The following is a 25,649-nucleotide window of genomic DNA, read 5'->3' as shown; positions in this document are numbered from 1 at the left end:
ATGTCACCTTCACCCCAGTAATTCATCAATCAATCCAAACAGCAAGCAGTGAAAAAGTGAAAGCTAATCATGAAGATCCTGCTCATCGTCTCCTTCTTTCCAGGGACCGAGTGTCTCAAAATGGAAACTTAGCAGTAGCACTAAGGATTGAATTTGGCCGCAGGAGCAACGAAGATTGGACTGATCAATCCGATTAGATTGCCTTTCTCCAATGCATTAAGCACATTAATGTAGCAAAAGCAAAACATGTAAAATAATTCAGCATGTTAGATGTATTATGTTCAGGAGTCGAGAAGGGTAATGCCACAGTTTTGTGTGTTAAATCCAGATTAAAGTTGCTGAATTCTCCACTGAGGTCTTGCTAATGATGTTCTCTTGGAACTGATACAATTGGCAAATGATTATTGATTTCAGCACAAGAGGAGGCTGGCTCCTTTACAGAATGTTCTTATGCCGGGTTGCAGTCTGTGAGTTTTCTAATTACATTCATACATGCATATTAATGGTGCAACCTCACGTTTTTCTTTAGAACACGAGAATGCTAATTTCTGATAAGGTATACAACTCAGAGCCTTCCTGCCGCGTGTGAAGAGAAGCATGTTGCAGCCCCATCACACCAGAGGCCATTTTTAAAATTTCATCACTTCTCAGACTGGAAGGGGTGAGAAGTGAGAGGGTGAAAATGTAATTCCCCAAAGTGATGACTGTTATACAAAATTACAAGAATAGAAAGACAAAGAGGGAGCATTAACTCTTAATATGTCCAGCCTTGGGCCAAACTAATAAAAGCACAATTGAATCAGCTCTAAATAAATGATGGTTCTGTAGTTTAATAACATATCATCTCCCTCACTGACACCATTGCATTTGACGGCACTATCTATCTTAATAATCCCACAAGTTCAGACTGAAGGGTGTTTCTCACGGACAAATTCACGTTGAGTGTTGCTTCATTTCCCTAACTCATTGTTTTTGTGTCTGCTGAGATTTTGAGGAAAACACTGAGCTCCACCAAGTGGAGGAAATGTGAAATGTAAATGTGCTAAAAGACAGTAGTACAAAAACAGTCACATATGTCAGCAAAATGTTACATAACGACATACTTTTATTTTGTTGTCTCGCACTGCTAAATCAACGCCAATGCACACTGCCCCCCACCCACCCCCCAAAAAAGATGAGCACAAAACATGTGAAAAAACTTACACAGAATATAAATAAAAAGAATCATCAAAATAAACAAAAGTCATCAACCTCGTGCATTTGTGAAAATAAATCATTCCAAATGACATTTTGTTATATCTATATATGCCTTTCATTTCATCAACACTGCAAAGTTTCACTGAATGTTGATGACATATATATATCAGTTTACATACCGCATGTGTTGGATATAATAGCACAGTATCAACACACTGTGGCCACCAGGCACTAACGATAATACGTTCTTTGATTCTGCACCATGTGCCAGAAAGCTAACGCAGTTTAAGTAAAAGCAGCGTGTGGTCTGGCTGCTTGGGTTACTGATGAACACTCACTTCGCTATGACACTGACATTCAGTAAATCTATAATTCTGATGTATATAATTGCAACTTTCATTTAAAAAATTGCAATTGGTGGGACTCCTAGTTAGTGATGCATTCTAGTGCAGTCTTTCACAGTAAAATCTCTCTTATCAAGATACCACTATTGTAGGTTTTTATGAGACTAGTTTGACAATACAACAATTGAATTTAACACACTATCAAATCACACATCATTCCTTTTTTAGGCTCTTCAGACAGCGTGGTTTTAAAGACCAAGTTCAGCATCTGGTCTTGAATGATCCCAGCCTAACCTGTCAAAATGTGTATATTTAGAACCAGACAACCAGCCTGTCATTAATTCTTGTCTAAAACACTAGTGTCTTTGGAACAGTGTCATTTTAATTTCTCAGCTCTCACAGAAGATCTGGTAGAACACCTCGTACCTCGTACATGCTCTCTATAAATCTCATACAATCACAGATTATAAATGAAACTTGTAAACTGCAGCTGTGTGTAGTTGCCAAAGCCATGTAAAAGCTCTCCTGTTAAAAGTTGTTAAAGGGTGTGACTTGTGAGGAAAAAACGTGAGACAAATGAATACAATACGGAAAAAACATTCATTGGCAAGTGAGTTGATTTACTTTGAGAGGGTGAATGAGCAATACTTATCATTCATACAAAATGTATATTACTTTGAAGAAATGTGCAAACAAAGCTTTAATAAAGGATGCCTTAACATGCTCTCTGATGCTGGCATTTGGAAAAATATACAGTTAGAAATATATACACATCCAAGAGTAGCACGTCTACATACTCAGTGTGGGCATTAGCAAGAGTCTGCTTGCATAGTTAAGTGCATGCATAAGCAATTTTTCATGCAACAACTGTCATTATACTTCACGAGTGGTGATCTCTTTTCTCAAACTGTGTCAGCGTGTTCAGTGTTGATCTACTCCATAATGCAAGCTAAAGATGTGCACAAGCTGCGATGTCACACGTGAAGACAGAAGATGAGGCTGACTCAAACATACCATAATGCTCTATGTACATGTATGGTGTTTCAACAAAGGCATCCAAGCTGTCCTTTAATATGTTGTCTGTGTGCGTAGTGGCTAATTTATAAAATTTTTTTTTTTTTACATTAACCCTGTGTTCATCTGAGAGGAATGTTTGGAGATGTCTGGCAGTCTGAAGAGGCTGATCCCCATGAGGAACATGGGCACCGCAGTTAAGTGTTGGCATCAGCAGCTGGAGGGCAGCTGGTGGCGAAGGGAGGGAGGTTTTCGGTGGGGTAACAGGTTATTACAGGTAAATAAAACACAAACATTTAAGAAACATTAAAAACCAAGGGCCCCAGACATTTAACACCAATGACACATGCTTCATTCGTGCACTTCTCTTCGGCCTCTCGATGACAATCCTGATTTTGGCTGCCCAAAAATCCTTCTTAAAGCTGTTGCGCAATTACTACATCATATGTAAACAACAGCTCAGGTTAAATATGCTTAAATTGTGTTTTACTTGAAATTACATTTTCAGTGCTTAATAAATATTAAAATTGAATTATAAATTTACCAACACCTGCAGTTATACAGTTTAGATTAAATACTTTGATAACTTTGATTATCTGAGGCACTGATGTTTTGTTGTTGACATGTGGCTCTCAACATTGAAGGAGAGCCATACATAAAGAGTTTTGGAAATAATTCCAAATATTTCACTGCATCAGCATGTTAAAAATTGCCAGTAAACTTCCTTTGGTGACTGAGTAGTCCATGTTGTATCTCAAAAGTTTCTTTCCACCATTAGATCTGCTTTCCATCTTGTGCAAAGTCACTTTTAATTTCACCTCCTATCGAGATGTACTTCTTTCCACTATGCTACAGACACAACAAGGCAATAATTACATACATGTGCAGCCCATGCTTATTTACAATACAGTATAATATTCCTCAAAATCAATGCAATCCATACAAAGTGCTTTGTTAAAATCCATTCCTAAATAACTATTTAACAGTAAGTATGGCAGCTGGTATTCATTATTCAACCACTGAAAAGCTACAGGTGCTTTAAAGATATTTGTCAGACTCTCTGTCTAGTTTGATGGTTGAAACACCTCAGAGCTGCACGAAAGAGATTGTTATCAGGCTTTTGAAATAATGTCACTTGGCCCTCTGGCTAGATTGTGTCGAGGTGATGGGGATCTTCCTGGACTGCACTGTCTTTTTAGCAGGCTCTTTCTTTGAAGGATCTTTTGCATTGGCAGAGGACTGGGTGGTTGTTTCTGCTCCAGAAAGCTTGGACTTTGTGGAGGGCAGCAGTGAATGCTTAGCTGCAGCGGACGCCTTAGAGGACTCCTTGTCTTTGGCTGTGGTCACATTAGTCTGGGCCTCAGAGGCCCCATTCTGGGCTTTCTTGGTCACTCCATGTGGGATTCCTTCTCTAGCTGCATCCCCGCCACCATCCTCTGGACTTCCTTTAGCCTCTCCCAGCCCTGCTTTCCCACTATCAGATGACTTGCGGGTCTCCTTGGGCCTCAGAGCAGTTTTGAAGAAGGATAAACCTTTGTCCTCGGTCTTACTGTTCCTTTGAGGTCCCCTTGGCGGTGGGGCTGCGTTTGCAGAAGAAACACCCACACTCGAGGATCGGAGAGAGATGGAGGAGCTACTGCTTGAGCTTCGCCCCGCTGCCCTGTTCTCCGCAGCACGGCCCGGCCTGCCCTCCGCTTTAGTAGCACCACTCAACCTAGAGGGAGGACCTCCAGGGTTAACCTTCCTCTCTGGGACCACATTGGTACGTGAGGATTCACGGCTAGCGCTCCTCTCTGCTGCTCTAGTCCTTCCTGAGGCTGAGTTTTTCTCGCCTCCCCCTCTGGGTGATGTTCTCCTCTGAGGGTGTGAGCTTTGTACTCCTGGAGAACCACTCTTCCTCTGTTGTACAGAGTCAGAATGTAATACCTCCGGGGTTTGGGATGACCCTTTCTTGGAGGGGGTTGCTGTTCTTGAGGAACCAGCCTTGCTAGTTTTAGGTGGTCCATCGCTTTTGTCCTTTGGGCTTGATGCTGATGCTGCACTCTTGGTCTGTGTTCGAGACGGTAACTTGTCAACAGCGGGGGTTGCAGGAGACAGAGAGCTGGATGACGTTGAAGAGGTGGCAGTACGCTTCTTAGGACTCCTTTCACTCTCTGTTCCGGTCTTTGCTGAGGTCCTTTTAACAGCAGAGCTATCTGCAGCCCCATTTCTCTGTTTCGGCTCCTTTGCAACTGCCCCGTGTCGAGGACTGACCTGTTCAGCAGCAGTGACTACATTGTTGTTATCCCCGGCCTGGATGGAGCTCCTCTGCTCTGCCTGTGCCACAGCCTTGGAGTGAAGCTGCTCTATCAGCCTCTTACTGCCTGGATTACTATCTAAAACCGTAAGGGCCGACTTGCCTGACAGTTTCTCTGGCTTAGGTGACCCAGTGGAGCAGGAGGTTGACAGCTTGCTATCAACAACCTCTCCTATCCTCTCCAGTGTTGAGGAGGAGGAGTGGGATTCCAGAGAAAAACGTGAGGGAGAGTTGGAACGAAGTTGGAGCTTAGCGGAGTGGGACCAGGATGGTTTAGTGCCATTTTCACTCAGCACCAGTGGACTGGCAATGGACGATCTGGAGGAGAATGTTTGTCTTTGCATGCCCCTGACTGCTGGCCGACACGATAAGCCTGCATGGAAGAAAGATATGCATCAATATGAGATACTTTAGGAAAATATTCATATTTTTCACATCTGAAAACAGGTCAGAAAATGCCCTCACCATCATCCTCGCTCCGCTCACCAGCAAACTCAGCTGACTCAGAGAGGGAGGCCAATGAGGTGCGTCTGGAGGAACCAGACGAGGCTTGGCTCGGTGGACGGCTGCCCATCAGCCGACTAATCCAGTGCTCACACAAAGAGGAACTGGTGGATCCTAAAGTCCCAGACAGACAGTGATTCCATACAGAATATTTAAATATGTATATAAGACACTGTGCAAGCTAATATCAATAAAATAATACCTCCCACAGAACTGTTGGCAGACCACGATGGAATTGTGGCACGTCTTTGATAAAACAAGATGTAACCAGTTTGCTTGCAGACCTCATCTTCAGAAATGGGATGAACATCGCTATCATCAAAGCAATACCACTGTCCATCAATGGAGTTCTTACAGTGAGCTACAAGACACAAAATATTATAATTATCTTAGAAAGCTTTCATGTGAATCAGTTCATACAACCACAGTCCATTTATTATTGGTTGGTGATGCTGCTCTATTACCTGTGTAATGTCCTCCTTGCATGGTCCCATGATGGTTACACACCGCGTACAGGTCGTACAGGTAGTCCTCTGGGTCACGGCCCATCCCATAAGGCCGTCTCCATGGTGACCAGTGGGAGGGGAGACTCCAGCTGCTCTGGCTCCTCTTCACCATATGGGGTGCCATGTCCATGCCTGTGAGCGGGAACTTCACCATGTTCTGCATCTTCATTCGTCGATCCCCATCCTGAAGTTGCAACACATTTATGGCATTTAGTTGGCACAAGCACGTTCTTCTATGAGCAGTAATATGAAAATAAAAAATCTTTTACTCTCTTGTATATTTTTCACACTTCTGAGCATTTTGGCACCTTCATTTACAAGACTGTCTACATCAGTACCTGTCTGAAGCGTTTTAGGTGAAGTATGAGGATGTCTGGCAGGGTCCAGAGACTGAGCTTGATGCTGCCCTGCTGAAGCTGCTTACAGTGTGGACATCGCCATGCATCATCAGGAGCGAGCTGAAATGAATGGGGAGGAAAAATCAGTTATTAAATAGCAAATAAACTCTAGCTCATGTGTTTTGGGTTTTATTACCCTGTAACATCTTTGTATATTTTTTTTTGTATGTTACATTTTTTTTACTAATTTGTTTTTAACATTTCATTAAAAAAAAGTGTAACTGTACTGCAATCTAGTGTTTGTCAATTTCACAATCCAACAACACACATCCCACAATTTACCCTTCCTTACTCAAACCACCATTTTTAATTAAAACTATGCATTGGGGGGGACAGGCTGAAATGTTGCATGCAGCAAAGAAATACACACTAAACAAAAACCTTCTTTACTTCAAAGATCTATTCAGTGTCAGTGATATTCTACTTGACACCACATCTCAGCCTACCTGTTCCTCTTTCGTGTAGAGCTGAAAGCACTGGGCAAGTGAGCAGGTCTGAGGCTGCAGGTGCTGCTCCTTTACTTGACGCACACTTTCAGCATCTGGTATGTATTCATCCTCGGTTCTTTTGAACAAACTGCGGGTATAACATGGCATGAGTCACAGAGGGGTCACATAGAACTTCAGAAGACATTAATAGTATGTAATTTGCGCACATATCTGAAAGGAGACGTCACACATCTGCCCAAAGTTTAATACAATACGTGTGATTGGCAATTCAGTCAGTGCCGAATCTCACTTACTAGTCTTTCGTCTCCTTGTCCCATTCAACAACAATTTTGACATGAGGTGGCCCTCCGGGACCACAAGATTTGAATGCCCTGTTGAAAGTGAGATTAAGAGAACCCCACATTATGTTTTTTAGAGAAGTCATTTAGCTGATACTCATATGCAGAACTATAAAAGTAAAGTAAATTAAAGATTCTGGCAAACCCAACATGTTACTATAATATACCAAGCTCTAAAACTCTCTTTAATAAGGTTGGGGTTTATTTTATTGGGGTTTGTTTGTTGTCAAAGAAGCAAATGTCCTTTTTTCTCATTTTTAAAAATCCATGCAATAACCGCAGAGGTCATCACCTTCTTAGAAGAAAATCTATAGAAACTATCATACATCTCAGGACAACATCAATACCACTGAAGAGTCGGCCTAGATACTGTAGCTCTTCCATCAAGTGGATTGAGCACACTGCAGGGTTTATATAATGACTACTCAAGCGCGGTAACACTCCCCCCTGGTGGTGATAAGTGACATTACCTCTCCACAGAGGGATGGCAGAGCGGCTGCTCCTCCTGAGGCAAGAGATATGTGATTCCAACCACTCCTACCACACGCAAGGTGAAGGGCCCTACCTACAGGCCATCAGGGATAAGACATTAAAAAACATAACGCATAAACGTAACTCAAACATTATAAATAAATGGGCCTGTGTGGATGTGATGATTATGTACCTGTACAAAGACTCCAGGGCGCAAAAGATGCAGCATCTTCTCCAAGATCTCTTTCTGAAGTACATCCCATGTCACTGTACGCTCCAAATACAGAATAAAAGGATTACCGAACCTGCAGGAATTACAAAAACAAAATAGTTTGACCTACATCCATTTTAAAGATTTCTTTGAGATAATGAATTAAACCTTTACAAGTGTTGTTGAATACCTGCGTCCTTGCTGTCCAGCGCAGGCTCTGTTACACACCAACAGGACAATCTTCTCAGCATTCCCACTATTCTTATTGGGACTTTGAGGTGGGGTAGTTGGGTCTTGTATTTGTGGGGATAGCCTATTATTATCTGTGCCATACTTTAGGTTGTTCTGGTTGAGATTTGCATGTGGGCTCCCTGTAATAAATGCAGAAAATGTCAAGTTACAACGTGAAATAAAGTAAAAAACTAAAATGATACACTAGTAAGCTGCTTTAAAAAATCAATCCAACATGCTGGTCAGTGTGTTTAGCAGCTTCCTTCTCCAATACAAGCCCATTTCTAATCTAATTTCGACTCCTACTGTCTTGATAAGACAAAGAGCTGAACTCATTTCTGTAGAATAAACAGGATGTTGTACCGCCTCGCTTGGAGCGGATCTGCTCCGGTCTGAATAGTTCAGGTGTCTCGAAGGCAAAGATGGAGTCACTCTCCTGAATGATCTCAAGGTCGTCGTCGTCGTCGCAGAAGGAGCGATGAAAGCCGTCATAGTACATTTCAGTGAGGACGATCTGAGCAAAGGGGTGGTTTGCATTTGGATTAATTCAATAGATCAGAATGAGTGAAAAATAAAATCTACCAGGCTGAAATACAGTCGATATTTATTAAGCACTTATGATAAAATGTTACTCAGATCAACATAGCTAATCCTTGTCTTTGATTATGAGATACAACAAATACAAACTTAGCCACCTAATTCTCTCATGGCTCACTGAAAACACTCCTTCACCATCCTGTTTCCTCAAATTGGCACAAACTATCTTTAATCCTCTTAATTTTGAAACATTAATGGCTTAAAAAAGGGACATTTCTAATAAGACAGCACCTGTTGGGCAGGGATTTTGGTCTCTTGAGCCACAGCTTGTCTCAGTCTGGACACGGTGCCAGAAAGAGGCACCGCCACCCCGACTCTCATACAGTGGGAGCACTTTCCTTGGTACACCACTGTCACATACAGGGGCCTGCAACACAGAAAGACTTAGATTAATTGGCTGTTTCATAACCATGGCTGGACTGATGTTTCAAAGACAGGCAGCATCTTCTAATTTTAGCTTTCTCCTGTCAGATCTTTCATGGTGTTTGTCTAGGCTGAGTTTGACAGTCTTTTTAGTGCCTGGATACGGTCTCATTGCATTTTTGGATGCAGGGACTTTTTTTTTGTCTGATAGATATTATCTTCCTCATAAACTAGATGCAGAGTCACCTTACCGTGTGTGAGGTACCGGGATTGGCAGTGAGATGCAGAGGAAAGGATCAAAGGTGTTGCTCTGTTTCTGGCAGTGAGGGCAAGTCAGGGATGACCTACAAAGAGACATGATGAGAATAATCAAATGCAGCTGGAATATTGTTAGTGCATCATTTTAAAGGAATAGTGCAATGTTTTGGTAAATATGTATATTCATTCTCTTGCTGCGAGTTAGATGAGAATATCGATACCATTCTCATGTTTGTAAGCTACAGTAGATATGAGCTGCAAGTTATCTCAGCTTAGCATAAAGGCTAGAAACAAGAGGAAACAGCTAGCCTGCCTTGGTCCAAAGATAACTTAATCCCTCTACCAACAAGTTCACCAATTAGCATTTTATATCTCTTTTGTTTAATCACATAAACCGAAGTTTATGAACAAGTTAAGCAAATAATGTGTCAATGACCTTCAAAGGTGCTTGAAGGAGGATTTTGTTACTCTTGGGACAGAGTAAGGCTAGTTGTTTCCCCCTTTTTCTAGTCCTTGTGCTAAGCTAAGCTAACGGGCTGTTGGTTTTATCTTCATATTTACCATACAGAGTGGTAACGGTCTTCTCTTCCCAACATCCACTTCCAGGAATAGGGTGATCACAGCCATGATCTTTAGAGTGTTAAGATGGCTGTAAACATCATTCTTGTTTATATAGATGTAATATTATTGGCACATCATTTTAAACAGTCAATACTGTGTGATATGGCCAAAAATGTTATCACAATAAAAAATTAATATCATTCGATATCGAGAATTATTACGATAACCTTTAAAAAAATTTAAAGGCTGCTTTTTGCTCCAAAGTTGAAGAAACAAGATGATTAATTGTGTTTTTAAACTATTCTTTATGGTCAGAACATGACAAACACTTGCCAAACAGGAAAATTAGGTCGCAGTAATAATTGTTATGGTTTTGTTGCCCAGCCCTATTGCTGCATATTACTTTAATGAAAAAAGTTACACAAAATAACATACACGCTTGATGAAAATCCCTGAAGTTTAAACAGAACTGTTTCCTTTTGTCAATGTGATCACCTTGTTCTGTTCTCAGAAGGAAGGCTGTGGGATGTTGTCAAAATCGTTGGCAAAAGCTTGAGAATAAACCTTGAGTTTAGAGTATGTGATTAAAAAGTTGTGTGTTTGGCATTTGCTGATCAAACTTTCCAGACAGTTTCCCTTGAGATAGGAGGATCCAGGATATTATGGACTTTGTTTTATTTTTGTATTGCTTATAAATGTTCTTTTTTGATTTACAGGCAGCTAATGTTAATGTGAGCTGGTAGCACATCAGAATTTACATTTGTTATGAACAGATTATGTACCAGCTTATGAAAATATTACCTGTATTGTGCCTGAAACAACTCCTGTACAAAAGAGCCAGGTGCTGGTAGTGGAGATCCTTCAGGGGCATTTTCCTCTTCTACTGGAGGCTGAAAAAACAAGATAGACACTGAACAATTATTTGGCAAACAAGTATAGCATAATGCATGTCAAACAACAGCAGCAGTCACAAGTAGTACAGTATAGTATCACAACATTCAGTTTTTTACAATATTGATCATTTGGGTGACACAAAAGGTAAAAGATTCTGTCAAAATTTTAACATAGAGTACTCTTTACTGAAAATGTAACATCTAACTGTCTTCTAAGTTGCTGTTTACCTTCCTGGGGGACCTGATGTCAGGGTGCATGATATGGTTGAGGTCTTCATGAACCCTATCCAGCAACCAGAGGAGGAATTCCTGGGCATCGTGCTGGGAGTTACCCTTGAACTGCAAGGCGCTCTTTGACACCACATTCTGCAGCAGACAACGGCAGGACAAACAATTGATGTGTTAAGTGGACAGTTCCTAAAACAGAAATGACTTTGTACAACAACACTTTATTTTTCTTTTGACAGCACTGCCTCATCATAAAATATTAAGTATGTTTGACTAGGATGACAATCAGCACAATCCTAAAGGTCAGCAGAAAATCGACAGCTTAACCTCACTGGCAATTAGCTATTGGAGATGACAACAGTGGTTGCTCTACAGAGCAACCCATCTACAGAGCTGGCAGCTACAAAGTCACCTCGACTGACTATCAAATGTCACGCAAGGTCAAAGATATGAGGCGACTGTGCACTGTGTGCCTTCCCAGCTTGCCCCATGAGATAGTCTTGCTTATTTTGAAGGCATTACCAAGGCAGCGTCAGCATATTGTACAAATAAAGAGCTAGCCTTTCTTCTCAGAGCCTCAGAGGTTATATGCAAGTGAAGGTTGCCTTAATAGACTCCTCTGATTATGAGACAATGAAGGATAAAAACTATTTGGAGGTTTAGACCGTGACAGAAATACAGATTGAATATTAAGGATGAATTGTTTAGATATCCGTTTCTCTTTTAAACAGCTTGACAGAAATAGTGTGTCCCATAATTGCCATGCGGTATGTTCCTCTCAAGGTTCTGGTGAATACAGTAAAAATAAAACACCGATGCTGCCCCATTCCATTTAGCATCTATGAACCCAGTTGCAAGTAATCTAATAGAGAGTAGCTACTGGAAAATACACAGTCAGCTAAGAAACCATTGTGGCAAAAATAAATGTGTATTCATTCCTAACAGCTGCTCCTATGTTCTTACACACTTACTATAATCAATAGTTCATTACATCACACTGGTTTGTGACAGCGTTGTACCAGTAAAGCCAGGATGGAGATCAGAGTGTCTACACTGATGACATGGTCATTTAGTTTAGGCAGATTTCAAGTGTGTGGAAGCTGGTGTATTGTCTATATCTGTGTGTTTCTGTGCTATACTGGCTGTGCCCAACTCCTTACTCGAAGAAACTGATCATTCCTTCCAAACTACTCCTTTTAAATGTGTGATCATATTCTATAATGGGTACTGTAGCCATAGATAATACAGAGCAGTACAAGTTGATCATTTCCTATTCCCTTCAATAGAGACTAATCCAAAACAGAAGTCTAATCATTTAATCAGCCACTGACTTCAGTTACCTTGTGTTGTTTACAGACTACCACCATTTGTTGGATCTGTTTCACCATCAATCACATTGTGAAATTAAGTATTGCTTTTCACAAATGGTGAATGTCTCTTGTAATCATCTAGGAGAGTTTGTGCACATCGGGCTCTCTGGCAGTTGGTTTGGCAGGATGGTGTACAACAACATAATCCTCAAGCCAATCGCTTCTGGGAGAAAATGGACACTGGGACACAGTGGATAATTCCCTTGTGTTATTTTTATGGATAACTTCCTAATGATCTTTAAGTGCTCTCAGTTTAGGCTCAGATTGTGGTCTGAGGCAAGAGGCACGAAACAGTCATGTGTCCATGCTGAGCTGTAATGTACACTAACTACATTAATGGCATGTTTCGCTAAGGTTCAATTAGCTGCATTTATTTTTTGTGGTGTATACTTCGCTGGAGGGTAAAATCAATTTTTAGCAAACACTTTCAAGAGACAGTTTGAGAACTGGAGTACTTTCAGTCCAACCAAAGATTTTTCTATTGTTATAAGTTAGTTAGTTTGAAATCTTATCAAAGTAAAATTAGCATTAATTCTAATATCGCAAATCATATCACAATTGCAATATCAGTTAAAATAATCACAATTAGACTCTTTTTTTTATGTTCAGTCATATTACACTGAACAAAATAACAAACACAACACTTTTATTTTTGCCCCCATTCATCATGAGCTGAACTCAATGATCTTTCTCTATGTACAAAAAAAGGCCCATTTCTCTCAAATATTGTTCACAAATCTGTCAAAATCTGTGTTAGTGAGCACTTCTCCTTTGCCAAGATAATCCATCTACCTCACAGGTGTGGCATATCTAGATGCTGATCAGACAGCAGGTGTGCCTTAGGCTGGCCATAATAAAAGGCCACTCGAAAATGTGCAGTTTCACTGTATTGGAGGGTCTGGGGGAGTCCGGAAACCAGTCAGTATCTGGTGTGACCACCATTTGCCTCACGCAGTGCAACACATCCCTTTCACATAGAGTTGATCAGGTTGTTGATTGCGGCATGTGGAATCTTCGTTCACTCCTCTTCAATGGTTGTGCGAAGTTGCAGACAGTTTGAGCAGAAATTCCTTGGTTATGCAAACCTATTGTTGCAGCAGCTGTCCGGGTGGATGTTCTCAGACAGTCTTGGAGGTGAAGATGCTAGATGTGGAAGTCCTGGGCTGGTGTGGTTACACGTGGTCTGCGGTTATAAGGTTGGTTGGATGTGCTGCCAAATTCTCTGAAACGCCTTTGGAGAAGGCTTATGGTAGAGAAATGAACATTCAATTCATGGACAACAAGTCTGGTGGACAATCCTGCAGTCAGCATGCGAATTGCACGCTCCCTCAAAACTTGCAACATCTGTGGCATTGTGCTGTGTGATGGAGCTGCACATTTTCGAGTGGCCTTTTATTGTGGCCAGCCTAAGGCACACCTGTGCAATACCCATGCTGTCTGATCATATAATATTAGAAGAACATTTCTACTGTATTCCCTCCCAAACATTTAAGGAATGATGCTATTAAAAAGCAACAGCTTTTGATGGTACTAGACAAAATAATTTACATTAGCATTAAAAAAAACTTGCCAAAAAGATGAATCACCATTAGCTTTTGGATATACTGGCATAATTCCTAGTTTATCAAAAATTTGATCCTAACTTTGACAAATATACTTTATCAAAGTGCCTGATAGCGTGAGCTTGCACTTCATTTCCCTACTGAGTTAAACTTATTCAAGGCCTCTCACTCTGAAGAGAATAATCTATATCCAATCAGACAGTTTGTACTCTGGCTGGCAACCAAAGGTAGGATAAAAAATGGACAGAAATAGTAACACTGTCAAGAATAAGTAAAGTGTTGTATGGCCTTGTTTAATTTAGTCCCTCTCTATTATGTATTTTGGGCATTTGAAAGTAGAAAATAGGTTATAAAGAAAAATACATGAAATAAAGTATCCCGGTTTTGCGAAAGAACAAACCTTTGTGAGTGTGACAGGGAAACTTTTCAGTGCTGGGATACAGGTTTATGGGGTGAAACGAGGAAAAAACTGACAAGGCTGGAACAAAAGCGAGTGTGGGACAGATAAAAAAAAGCAGTTAAAAATCTAATAATTTTGATGTGAATCAAATGAATATATTACATCCCAGCACTCAGCTGACCAGTTAAAACAGCCTTTTAGAGAGAGGAGAGTGTTTAGTAACACTGACTTCCCCTGGTTCATTAGGATTTATTATCCTATAAAAAAGTTGATTGTAAACGCAAATATTACATAAAGTGTAATTATAACAGTGAGCTGTGTTGGCTCTGGTATGGAATCTGACTCTTCAAAGACAGAAATTGTTTTTTGTTCATGTACAAAATATGAAATAAAACAATAATTTTAAAACAACAAAGAACAGACTAAACACTAGCTCTTAGTTAACTTAAGATGCTCAAAAGGATAATGCATGACAAGTGGCCCCACTTGGCAGGTATTACCCTTAATGATAGTACACAAAAAGCACAAACTGATGTATAGTGGCTCCTGGTGATCCATCTGTAACAATGTTACCCCTCCTGACTTTAAGAATTAAACTTATAATGCAGTTAGATCATATCCTCACCTGACATTTCAGGTAAGCTCCTCTGTGTGTACTGAAATAGATCAGGGGCACTGATGTTATCTGGAAACTCAATGTGCACTAAAAAGCCAGTCTCTCTTACCATGTGTGCACATTGTGTATCTTGTTGGTAGTTGATGTATTAATTAAACTTTTTAAACCAAAGTGGACCACTGCATGATGCACAGCCTACCTTGAAGTCTCTGCTGTGCTGAGGCGTGTACTCGAAGGTCCACAGAGCTCGAACCAGACCGGACAGCTGCTCAGTCACCTCCCCTGCGTCCTGCTGCTGCTGGCTCCCCTTCTTCTGCACCAGCACCCCGTTAGACTTGGCCTTGTCGCTGCTGCTGCTGGTCGTCTCTCCCCCTTTGAACTGCTCCAGGGCCAGGTACTCAGCAAAGAGCTCCGTGTTGCTCAGGCACTGTAAGATAGCGTTCATGAAGCAGGTGTTGCCGTGGTTCTTGAGTCCGGCGACACCCGGGACCTTGTCCCCGAAGGGAAACCCCCCGCAGTCGCTGTCGTCGGACGGGACTGACCCCCCGGTGGTGGTCGGGATCAAAGTTGCATCGTCCTTCTCATCCTCGGCGGCCTGTTCGTCGGTACCGAAATGAGACAGAGTCGACAGAGTCCGGAGAACTCTGTTCATAAAGCTCCCCACGGAGCGGACCGAGCTCCTCCGGAAGAGTTTTTTACTGAAGGATTTCTTCTCCTTGTTACTGACAACTTTCGACATGGTCAGGCTGATGGCTTTCCCCGCTTTTTACGCCTTAATTCCAGAAAGGGCCCCCTTTTTCAGAGCATCGGCTCATCCCCATGCAGCGGCAGCTCCTCCACAATGTTGTTTTACACAAGGCCTAGGCATATTTCACAGAAACATAAAGGCCTGGCAGTTCTGGGGATCATATGGAGACAGCAGAGTAGCATGAAATCAGCCCACTTGCAACACTGCGTCGGATTGCATAAACAGCCTCCATGGAGAGCCGCTATCAGGGCGCTTTGCGTGAACGCTCGGGGTAGTCCCGCACCGGCCAGCAGCCATCATGTCTAACTGTCCGTCCGGTGACATAACATCACCTGTGTCATTGTTTAGACACAAAAACAAGGCGCTGTGGGTGAGTATCAATGGACACAATGTCCGTCAGACATAGCCGAAACATCAAATCAACCTTTCACAATTAGGTTGAGAGAGCAGAGAGGAATCCCTCATCATTTATTAAACAAAGCGCAGCTCCACCCTATTGAAGGTATTTCTTCATCTATGGTCGTCAGACCCACGGTGGTGTTGGCGGGTCGATGATATTTACCCACTGGATGTCTTCCCTACATCACCTCCACAGTGGGCGCGCTCGCAGGAGCTCTGCCAAACTGAGGAACACCCGGACCGGAGCGGCACAACCCACCGCTCCCTTGCGTTTGACCACTGCGGAGCATCTCGTCGTGTTCCAGATGTGTAAGGTGCACGTTTCGGTGTCCCCATCCGAAAGTTTTCGCCAACACTTGTCTCACTCTTCGTGCGCCTCAATTCCTCCTCCGCATGGGATTCATGTCGAGGCCGATCCTCCCGTCTCCATCATCATCTGTAGGCACCGATGGTGCAGGCAGGGCGGTGACGGCTGACGTCAGGGCCAAACACTGGTCCATGTTGGAGGAGAGCAGGTACAGCGGCATGTGATGCTGGATGATGCTCCGCGCCCGTCTCTGAACAGCGTGGACACTGATGAGCGCCAATTGGGGAGCAATGGCAACATATCAGTTTTATTTAATTTAGAAAATAAAAATTGTGTTTATCTGGTAAATGTAGGGTCTACACTATAGGGAAAAAATGCTACAAGTGGAGTCTACAGAGGAACAAAGGTTACCATTACTCATAGTCTTAGTGCCTTCAAGATCCTTTAGGCGTTTCACAGTATTTACACCTATGTAAGGTAATTATACAGTGCTCCTACTAGTCAGAGAAATGTACAAACTTCATATAAGTGCTTCAATTCTTAGTTTTCTTATCATTAAAAGGAGGGCTGCAACGATTTTATTTATTTTCATTATCAATGTGCTAATTATTTTAGTGATTAATCATTAGTTCAGTAACACAGATTTTTAAAGTAGGAGGGGGGGCCTCGCCAGGGGGCCCTCAAACTGTTTCAGGGGAGGTTCAGTGAATGGAAGCGAAAAAATATCACCTTTTCCAAAGCCTTTATCTGAGGGGAGGTGCACAGTCTACAGACTTTGAAACCCCTTGTCTGTTACATGTCCGAGAATGGCGCCAGAGGTGACATGTTCAAAATGTTTTAGTCTGACCAACAGTCTAAAATCCAAAGCTTTTCAATCTAGTAACAAAAGGACAAAGAAAAGCAGCAACTCTTTACATTTTCTGTGAATCGACTCATCATTTTAGTACAAATCTCTTGAATCTTGTAGTCTAAAGTTGTTTAAAAGCCAGTTAATGTAACAATTTCAATATTTCATATATAAGATTTTAAGAATTCTAGCAAAATCTAAAAATGATGCCACTCTTTGTCAGTCAGTAGTTTTACAATAAAGTCTCCTATTTCTGCATGTATACCCCCTACAGTTGAGAGTGACAGACATGCCAATTTTCATGACTTGGGAGTGCAAATAAACATCAGTTAATAAGAAGAATATAGTATGAAAGACAATTTTAGCAGAAGCCATACATTTATTAAAGTAGAGTGACTACATTACAAACTCATTCAACCCCATACTTCATCTAGTGAATAAGTGATACTGCATGGGAAAATATGGGACTATATGGGACAACGTCCAAATGGAGACTATCCATCTTATTTGTTCAGCCCCTACTACAACGAGAGAGAGAAAGAGAGATAGAGATCACCTTTACCTGTACATTTGAAGTCAACAGCTGAATCTGAAGCTCAGTTAACAGGAAACAATAAACCTCAAATCAGAAATATTACCTTAATATAATTTAATATCATAGATGAATTTTATTAGTATGACAAATAATTAAGTATATATCAGTCATTTAGATTTCAAATGCTCTCACACGTCCCTGATGTACATTTTGTTACTTCCTTAGATTCTTCAGCAACTTAAAAATGCAGAAATATATAGTCAATACATTTTCACCCTTTGGCTTGACTTGAAGGCATTATCACAGGTGAAACATCATTCAAAGCCACACTTAGTTCAACATTTATCGGTATAAAAAAAAAGTCTGAATCACCCTGATTTCAATCTCTTTACATTCCCAGAAATCCTATTCGGACATGACTATAATCCTAAAATGCTGCAGCCCAAATCTGAGATTTTAAGGGATTGTAACATGTAAACCAACTACTATCGATATCACATTCTTCTTCACTTTGTCAACAACCTAGAATTAGGTCAAACATGCCTGCGAGTCCCCTGGTAGAGCTCTGAGACACTATACCTACAGAGTCTATCTTCCTCTCCCTTGCTGTTAATAGTCGATGAACCGCAGGGCAGCGATGGTGGAGGCCAGACGACGAGGTAGCAGTTTGGCGGTCTGCCTGTAGTCTTCTGGTTTGGCCCTCAGCAGGGTAACGATGTGCTGCAGGCTGCGGGAGGGCTGCAGGCCCAGAGCATCCATCACATTGCTCAGATAGTCTGTAGAGCAGGAGCAGGGGTCATCACCCAAAATCATATCATAAACATGAACCTAATTATACATCATAGTTGGGCCTTGTCATAAGGAACTAATAACTACACCCCTTACTGTACCGATATCTGTGGCCAGCTGTTTAGTGGAACGGGTGCTCAGCTGGGGAATGAGCAGGATGGCATCACAGTAGGTCTGCATCGTTGCCCGAGCAATGGAGCCCAGCCAGTAGTCTGCAGTGTTGTCCAGCTCGGGAAGGTCGTCACCTGAGACAGAAGAAAAGTCATGTTTCAAAAGTAAGTACAGTCCCATGAAACATTTGTGCAAATAACAATTTGACCTCAGCTCTTTGACTTCGTGATAGATCAGTTGTCTGAGTACTGACAGTACTGTTGGGTAATGTTTGTCATGTTACTGTCTTTGTGTATTGTCCTGCTCAATTCATTATTTGCACTACATATAAAACTGATTTAAGTCTAAATCAAACTTGCTCTATCTTTCCATTCTGTTTTAATGCTGCATCTCGCATTTAGGAGTGTATAGAATATTTTTATCTTATAAAATACAAATCACAGATCTCAGACTAACCCAGCCTCCGCTCCTATCAAATTAAACTGCACGTCTGTGTCGTGTTATGTGGGTATCACATTGCAAATTGTTGTTTCGATTTTCCCCTGCCATGGTTGCATTTTAAGACGACTGATTTCACCATTGAACATTTTGAAAATATTTAAGTTGGCACTGATTTTAATTTGCTCATTTAAACAGACATATCGCTGTGTCACATCAATATTGGCAATAACAGATCTATATTCTCTCTTATGTCATTACAGAAATGAAATACAAATTATTAAATTATGGTGAATTTGTGAAAAAGTGTAGTGTTTAACTGTCAAACTTAAATTTCACTGTATGTTCATTTTTATATAATTCAATATCTAATTTTGTCATATGACAACTAATGTGACTATTTTCCACTTTGAATATTGAGGACTAAGGTAAAATCAAGTGTATAAAAAGAAATGATAAACTGAAAAGGGTTCAGGCTTAGGAATTATACAGGAAGCAAACACAAATAGTGAAATAAAGAGAGAAGAACAAATATCACATGGAGCGTTCAATTGAGAAGAGTTGATGGCCAGAAACCTTGCTCTGGAGGGAAAGGCAGCTTCCCAGCATGTAGGGCCATCTCTAGTGCCGGGTCCTCCTGAGAAACAAATGGCTCCAAATGGAGAGGCAGAGACATCAGGTACTGCCCTATCTGGAAGAGAAAAACAGAGTATATATAGTTTGACATATCCGGTGTCTGGGAGCTGCAGTATCATATGTACTGTACTCGTTTTAGCTGTGAATATGTAGAAAAAGACCACTTCTTTGACCTCATCTCATGAAGCAAGTTATGTTTTTATACTAGTCTGCACTGCAAATCATATCAATTATGATTTTATTTGAAGCCAAACCTGACTAACATTTGTTATGTATTCTTGCGGTGACAGGCTGAAAGTAGGCAGGTCCTCTGTGTAGCTCTCTCCAAAACCAGGTGCCTCTTGTCTCTGAACACAAACAAGAGGTACGAATCAAACAGTGTGAAGTGAGATTAAAATAGACACCGTGCATTCAACACTAAAATGAACATGTACACACAGAGAATCTAAAAGCTCTCTGCAATGCACTCAAATCGTGTCAATCAGCATTACAAAATCAGATCATCAAGAAACTTGACACTTAATCACCTCCATCTTGGAGACAAGGCAGAGCTGGTGTTTGATCTGCAGGAAGACAGAGTCGAAAGCCAGCTGGTTGGCCTGCTGGTTGAGTCTGGTCAGAGCAGCCCTGGGCTCTGCTAATAGGTTGGAGTTCCCTGTGCCCTTCTCCTACAAGGGGAAAGAGATGTCAGCTGCAGAGGCTCCTTTATAAACCACCTAATAACATGCACTAGGTAGAGTAAGTTGTCATAGGACAACAACAAAATCTTGTCTCATTCCGACACCATGCCCTGCTCCGTACCTTTAGGGAGTAGAGCAATTCCATCAGGCTGTTGTATTCTGCCATGTTTCCCCTCTGAAGGTAGTTGTATTCCTGCCAGGGGTTCTTGGTGGAACTCTTCTTCTCTGTGGAGCTGGCCTCCTGGATGCCTGCCAGGCTCCGTGGGCTATATGACTCGGACAAGTACTTACCTGCCGTGCCCAGGATCCTATTAGAACGATCAATTGTATTCAGAGAATGTACACAATTCCTTAAAATCTAACATTTGTTGACAGTGTTTCCCATGAGCTACATCAATTTCAAACCGATAAATGGTTTAGGGCCAAAAGGAACAACTACAACATTATGAAATATAAAGTATAAATATTCCTCTTACTTGTTTGACAGCTGCTGCTCAAAGGCTCCACATTGTCTAAGCAATTCTCCACAAGTGGCAATAATCCTGGAAAATACAAAATAAAACTCTTTTATATTAAATTAAATAGTACTAATGGAATGACAATGACAGAATAAAATAAAACAAAACAAAACATTAACCTGACAGAGTTCTGGAAAGCTGTCCAGTCCTCCTGGAAAACAGATGAACTTGGCGTTTCCTCCAGTTTACACTTTGTCCTGATTGACTGCAGTGTTGTGGAGAAGTCCGACACATACCTGAAAGAAGCACAATGTTAAAATCTGGCTGCATAAAACGATTAAAGTGAGGCCCACACGTACTAAAAAACAAGTTAGATGTTTGTATCAATATAACAAAGGGGTCAATACATAGTTTTTGACTGTTTGTGACCATAAATGATCTTTACTTGGTAAAGAGGGCTTTGAGGGCTTTGAGGAGGCCACACACGGCCAGTCCGTCAGTCAGTTTGACACAGCGGTCCACAGCAGCGCTGGCCAGGCCGAACAACTTGCCGACAGAGTGGCTCAACTCTTCCACACAGTCAATTACCTCCCCATGTTCCTAATGAGAAGAGAGAATATGGAGAGTGCTAAATAACAGGTGGCACAAATACAGAAAACAACTGAAAATAGGAAGTGAGCCAGAAAAAAATAACAGTAAAGATTTTAATGAATCTATTATCTTGTGTGTATGTGTGGGTGGTTTCTAACCAAAGGCACAGCACTGATCTGGATAAGGAGGTGAGCTTCCTCCAGATCTCCATACTGTAGTTGATAAGGTTTGTAGGGGTCGTACAGCGCACAGACCAGCTCATTCACCTTCAGCAGATTATTCTCACCTGGGGTGAAAAAATAAATAAATAAACACACACAGTGGAACATAAGAACCCTAACTCCACCCACATCTGCAGCATCTACAGTCAAGTCGTGTCTATGCGCAGACCCAGGTGCGGCAGCATGGCGGCCTCCAGGCTGTGTCCGAAGGTGGACGTGGTGTGATGGAGTTCCAGCAGGGTGTCGAGACGCTGCTCTTGGGCTGCCCGCTCCACGGCCGTGCTCAAACACACAGGGATGGATGGCACCATGGCCCCCAGAGTTTGGATCAGCAACACTGTCACCACCTCATACGGGTTCTTGAACACCTGTTAGATGTTACAGTAGAGGTAATGTACAAACAATTAAAAGAGCATTCTCACAATGGTGCTTCCATTATTGCTATATAAATACATTTTATAATAAACTTACTATCCATGATTTGGTATTACACTTTTTCCTGACCATTCCAAGTAATGTGCTAGCATTGCTGCACCTTGTCACTGAAGGGCCACTGGTTAAGCGTGTGTTGGTACTGTAGTGTGTCTCACCTGGCTGCTCCACTGTAGTTGAGAATGCCATGTAGAGAGCAACGTGTCGTAGAACTCGGACAGCTGCTGATTCAGACTGAGCTCGCTCTGAGAGAGATCCTGCCACATGCTCACCAACTGGCCCTGGAGAGGCCAAAACAGACGTTCACAAATGGACATTAGAGCGTGCCTACACCAAACACACATGAGCATATGTTTTATTATTATTATTATTATTATTAAGGCCAGGGAGAGGCCTGTAAAACCTTGTGACACTTGTAGTAGTAGGCAAGGAGCTGTGGCATTCTATCTATCTCTGTGAAGACTTTAACAAACAGCTTGGCTTGGTCTGCAGAGGAAAAAAAAAAAAAACAGCGAACAAATAAATGGAAGTTGAAATAAAACTGAGAAATAAAAGCACTTCTCACTTACCTAAAGACATGGAATTAAAGGTTGACACTATTTGTGGGCTTGCCAGGGCCTCCAGTCTGTTTTTCAGAGCCTCCAAGTGGACACACTTTTCGGAGTAGTCAGGTGTGTCCACCAACATGGCCAGGCTGTTCTGCATGCTGGTCAGCTTGGAGGAGATCACTGTAAGGTCCTGGAAAAGTTGTTATACAATTATTAACACACACCAATCACACACCACTGTGCCTTAACAGAAATTCAATGTTTGCCCTTTTCTGACCTAAATATAATCAGTTCACATCAACTGCCTAGGAAAATGCTTGCGTCTGTGAGGGGCCTATTTACAGGATGCCTTGATTGTTTTGCACACTTTAATAATTATTATTATTATTATATTATTATTTCTTTCAAGTTTAAATGCTAGGCCCCTGAGTGAAAATTGAAGGGCCAGATGGTTAACTGTGTGGTTAAACTATTCTTTATGGTCAGACGGTGACACTTGATGCCAGTGGATCACTTAACATATCTGAGGTAGAATATTTAAAACAATTACGATAAAATCTTTTTTCAAATAATATGATAGTAACTTTTTTCTGTCCTTTTTCCTCCAAAAAAAAAAATCTTATTTAAAAATTAAGTGCAAATTAGTTCATGATTCAAATGAATTGAATCAAATATTCACTATTGACGATCTACTGAACATTTGTTATATTGTTATTGAGGAAAGTTATATTGTGATAATTATCATTATTGTTTTATTGCCCAGCCCAAATTAATTATGAACTATTCCTCAAAAAAAATGGTGCACAGAAAGTCACATTACATTAAAAGATAATATAAAAATAAACATAAAAAGATTCTACTCAAATATTTTCTTTTTAATAAACATTTATATATGTTTGAGGTTCATGATCACTAGGCAGCAAGCCGGACAAAAACTTAAGTGAAGTCCTGTGGCAGTGTCTTTCATTCATACCTGTGTTTTGAAGGTCTCCTCAATGTCTGCACTCAGTGTGCTCCATTTGTCTGCTTCCTGCAGAGCTTCAGCTGCCACCTGCATGCGTCCCTTCACTTGATCTATTTCCACCAGGACCTGATGAATAGGAACCACACAATGTAAGAGTCATACCTTAACATACAAGAAATATGCTTAGAACACAATATATATTATAGTACTGTTGTTATATGTAGTGATGACTCTGACTGAACGTATGCACACCTGCATAGACTGCACAGTGTCCTGCTCAAACTTCTTGATGTCCTCTTTGACCAGAATCATTTGCTCCTTGAGGAAGGAAGCTTCTTGTTTCAAAGCCTCTACGTCTCGCAGCACTCTGGGCATATTTTGGAGGGCCTGATTGCTGCTCTCTACACAGAGAAACACAGCAGTATTATTTAAGTGACAACAAAAACTTACGCACTGATATCCTTAGGGAAGTTTTGTAAATTAAACTTTAAGGGAATGAATATCACAATACTCAACAAAAACTGAAAGTGATTTAACAGTCATGAAGGTGGGATTTATTGCACTGCACCTAATACACTGGCAGCTGAGTATACCTTGCTTACAAACTTAAACAGTGCAAAATGTTGAACACTATTTCCTTTGATAGGGTTACCACCAGTTTTCTGATGATATACCTAGTATTGTGATTAACAGTATTCACATGAAATTTTAGTTTGAGTCAATACATCAGTAACTGTTTTTGAGAGGTGTTGATTCAACTTTAGTCGCTGTGTGTCTGTGGTTTGTGTTGCTGTTCAATTGTTTTTATATTACTAATTACACTATCAGAATAAGGATCAGGATCAGCTCTACTGCCAAGTAGGTTTTACATATATAAGGAATTTGCTTTGATGACTTGCTGCATAACAAGCAAACAATATATAAATATATGAAATTCACGTTATAAAAATTATAAAAGAATATGTGCAATATGGCAGTTTGTGCAGTGAATGCAAAATATTGAGATGTTTGCTATATTAAAGTCTGTCCTCATTGACACAAAGGTGGACACCACGACAAACAACTATTATTAAATCGAATAAAAGCCAATAGGTAGAAATCATTGCAGAGCTGCCTAATATTTAGATAGGATAGGTGCAGCTCATAAACTGGCAGTTTAAACTTACCCTCAATTGAATTGTTGACTTCCTGGATGAACAGCTGCAGTTTCATGACCAGTGTGGCTGCGTGCGTGTCAGCCTTCCCCGGCGCGTCCTTCTGCACCACCTTGAAGGCGCCGTTCACCCAGTCTTTCACATCAAAATCATCGTCCAGGAATTTGGAGAAATCCATCTGCCCTCTTCACACCTTCGCTAATGCAAGAAGCTGGGCGTTGCTCAAACTCTTCTGCTGCAGTGCAGTCTGTGTCATCGACCCATTGCTAACGTTAGCTAATTTTTCCCAAACAACGGCTTCGACACGAATATAAAGTAAATAGCCCAGGAAAATGAAATTACCATCACAACTAAATATAGTTCCAACAAGGCGACGGCTTCCTCCAGAGTTATTTTTAAATGTCTGCGGTGTTATGGGAGAAAAGTAGAGACATATTTCTAAATGTTTGCTACTGGCCCGGCAGTGCTAGCGACACTTGACAACAACTTCCTCTTTGTGCGTTCTATTTACCTTCCCCAGAAACAAGCGCCAGCACCCACCTGAGCACAACACACTGACCTGGGCCCCCTTTCAGAAAGCAGGTTCAACAAACTCTGAGTGTAAACCTGAACTCTGGGTTGAAGAACTCTGAGCTGTCAAACTCGGAGTTTTCCGTTTCAGAAAGGCCGATCAGAAAAAGTTCAATCAACTCTGAGTATGTTGAGCCTGATGGAAGCGCGTGCGTGGGGATGAAAAAGCCATCATCAATGGAGCTCCGATACTACGATTCACCATGGCAACAGGTATATAAAGGCAGAGCCTCCATTTTAATCGGGTGGAGCTAGAAATATGAATTTGTGCCAACGCGGACCCTGATTGGCTCTGAAACGCAGGAGTGGAGGATCGATACGTTAACAATATTACATTTTATACATCGTTGCTCATTCATCATTAACCAGACTGGAATTTCTTTAATGAATGATAAAGAGCTGGTATTCTCCTCC

General features: G+C 41.2%; 2 protein-coding genes across 2 annotated transcripts; both read right to left on the bottom strand.

Moving 5' to 3' along the window:
* Nucleotides 1-2,140: 2,140 nt before the first annotated feature.
* LOC119916318 (ubiquitin carboxyl-terminal hydrolase 31-like) lies at nucleotides 2,141-16,636 on the bottom strand. The gene is made up of 16 exons (XM_038736294.1): nucleotides 15,007-16,636; nucleotides 10,860-10,997; nucleotides 10,540-10,628; nucleotides 9,171-9,263; nucleotides 8,788-8,923; nucleotides 8,323-8,473; nucleotides 7,919-8,099; nucleotides 7,711-7,822; nucleotides 7,517-7,611; nucleotides 7,002-7,079; nucleotides 6,706-6,835; nucleotides 6,200-6,319; nucleotides 5,820-6,045; nucleotides 5,558-5,716; nucleotides 5,317-5,469; nucleotides 2,141-5,224 (listed from the first exon to the last, which is right to left on the bottom strand). Exons 1-16 carry the CDS (start codon nucleotides 15,544-15,546, stop codon nucleotides 3,687-3,689), a joined length of 3,939 nt encoding a protein of 1,312 aa, XP_038592222.1. The 5' UTR covers nucleotides 15,547-16,636; the 3' UTR covers nucleotides 2,141-3,686.
* An 831-nt stretch (nucleotides 16,637-17,467) lies between these two features.
* cog7 (component of oligomeric golgi complex 7) lies at nucleotides 17,468-25,187 on the bottom strand. Its single transcript, XM_038736299.1, has 17 exons — nucleotides 24,678-25,187; nucleotides 23,764-23,912; nucleotides 23,521-23,637; nucleotides 22,569-22,737; nucleotides 22,403-22,485; nucleotides 22,158-22,280; nucleotides 21,737-21,935; nucleotides 21,505-21,632; nucleotides 21,201-21,355; nucleotides 20,935-21,051; nucleotides 20,774-20,839; nucleotides 20,419-20,605; nucleotides 20,145-20,285; nucleotides 19,881-19,964; nucleotides 19,558-19,672; nucleotides 18,534-18,677; nucleotides 17,468-18,419 (listed from the first exon to the last, which is right to left on the bottom strand). Exons 1-17 carry the CDS (start codon nucleotides 24,841-24,843, stop codon nucleotides 18,253-18,255), a joined length of 2,310 nt encoding a protein of 769 aa, XP_038592227.1. The 5' UTR covers nucleotides 24,844-25,187; the 3' UTR covers nucleotides 17,468-18,252.
* Nucleotides 25,188-25,649: the final 462 nt, after the last annotated feature.

This window comes from Micropterus salmoides, unplaced genomic scaffold, assembly GCF_014851395.1.
Source record: "Micropterus salmoides isolate LMB-PRFRI ecotype aquatic unplaced genomic scaffold, ASM1485139v1 Ms_hic_scaffold_21, whole genome shotgun sequence".
Classification (NCBI taxonomy): domain Eukaryota; kingdom Metazoa; phylum Chordata; class Actinopteri; order Centrarchiformes; family Centrarchidae; genus Micropterus; species Micropterus salmoides.
This window is presented reverse-complemented; position numbering and strand designations above follow the sequence as displayed.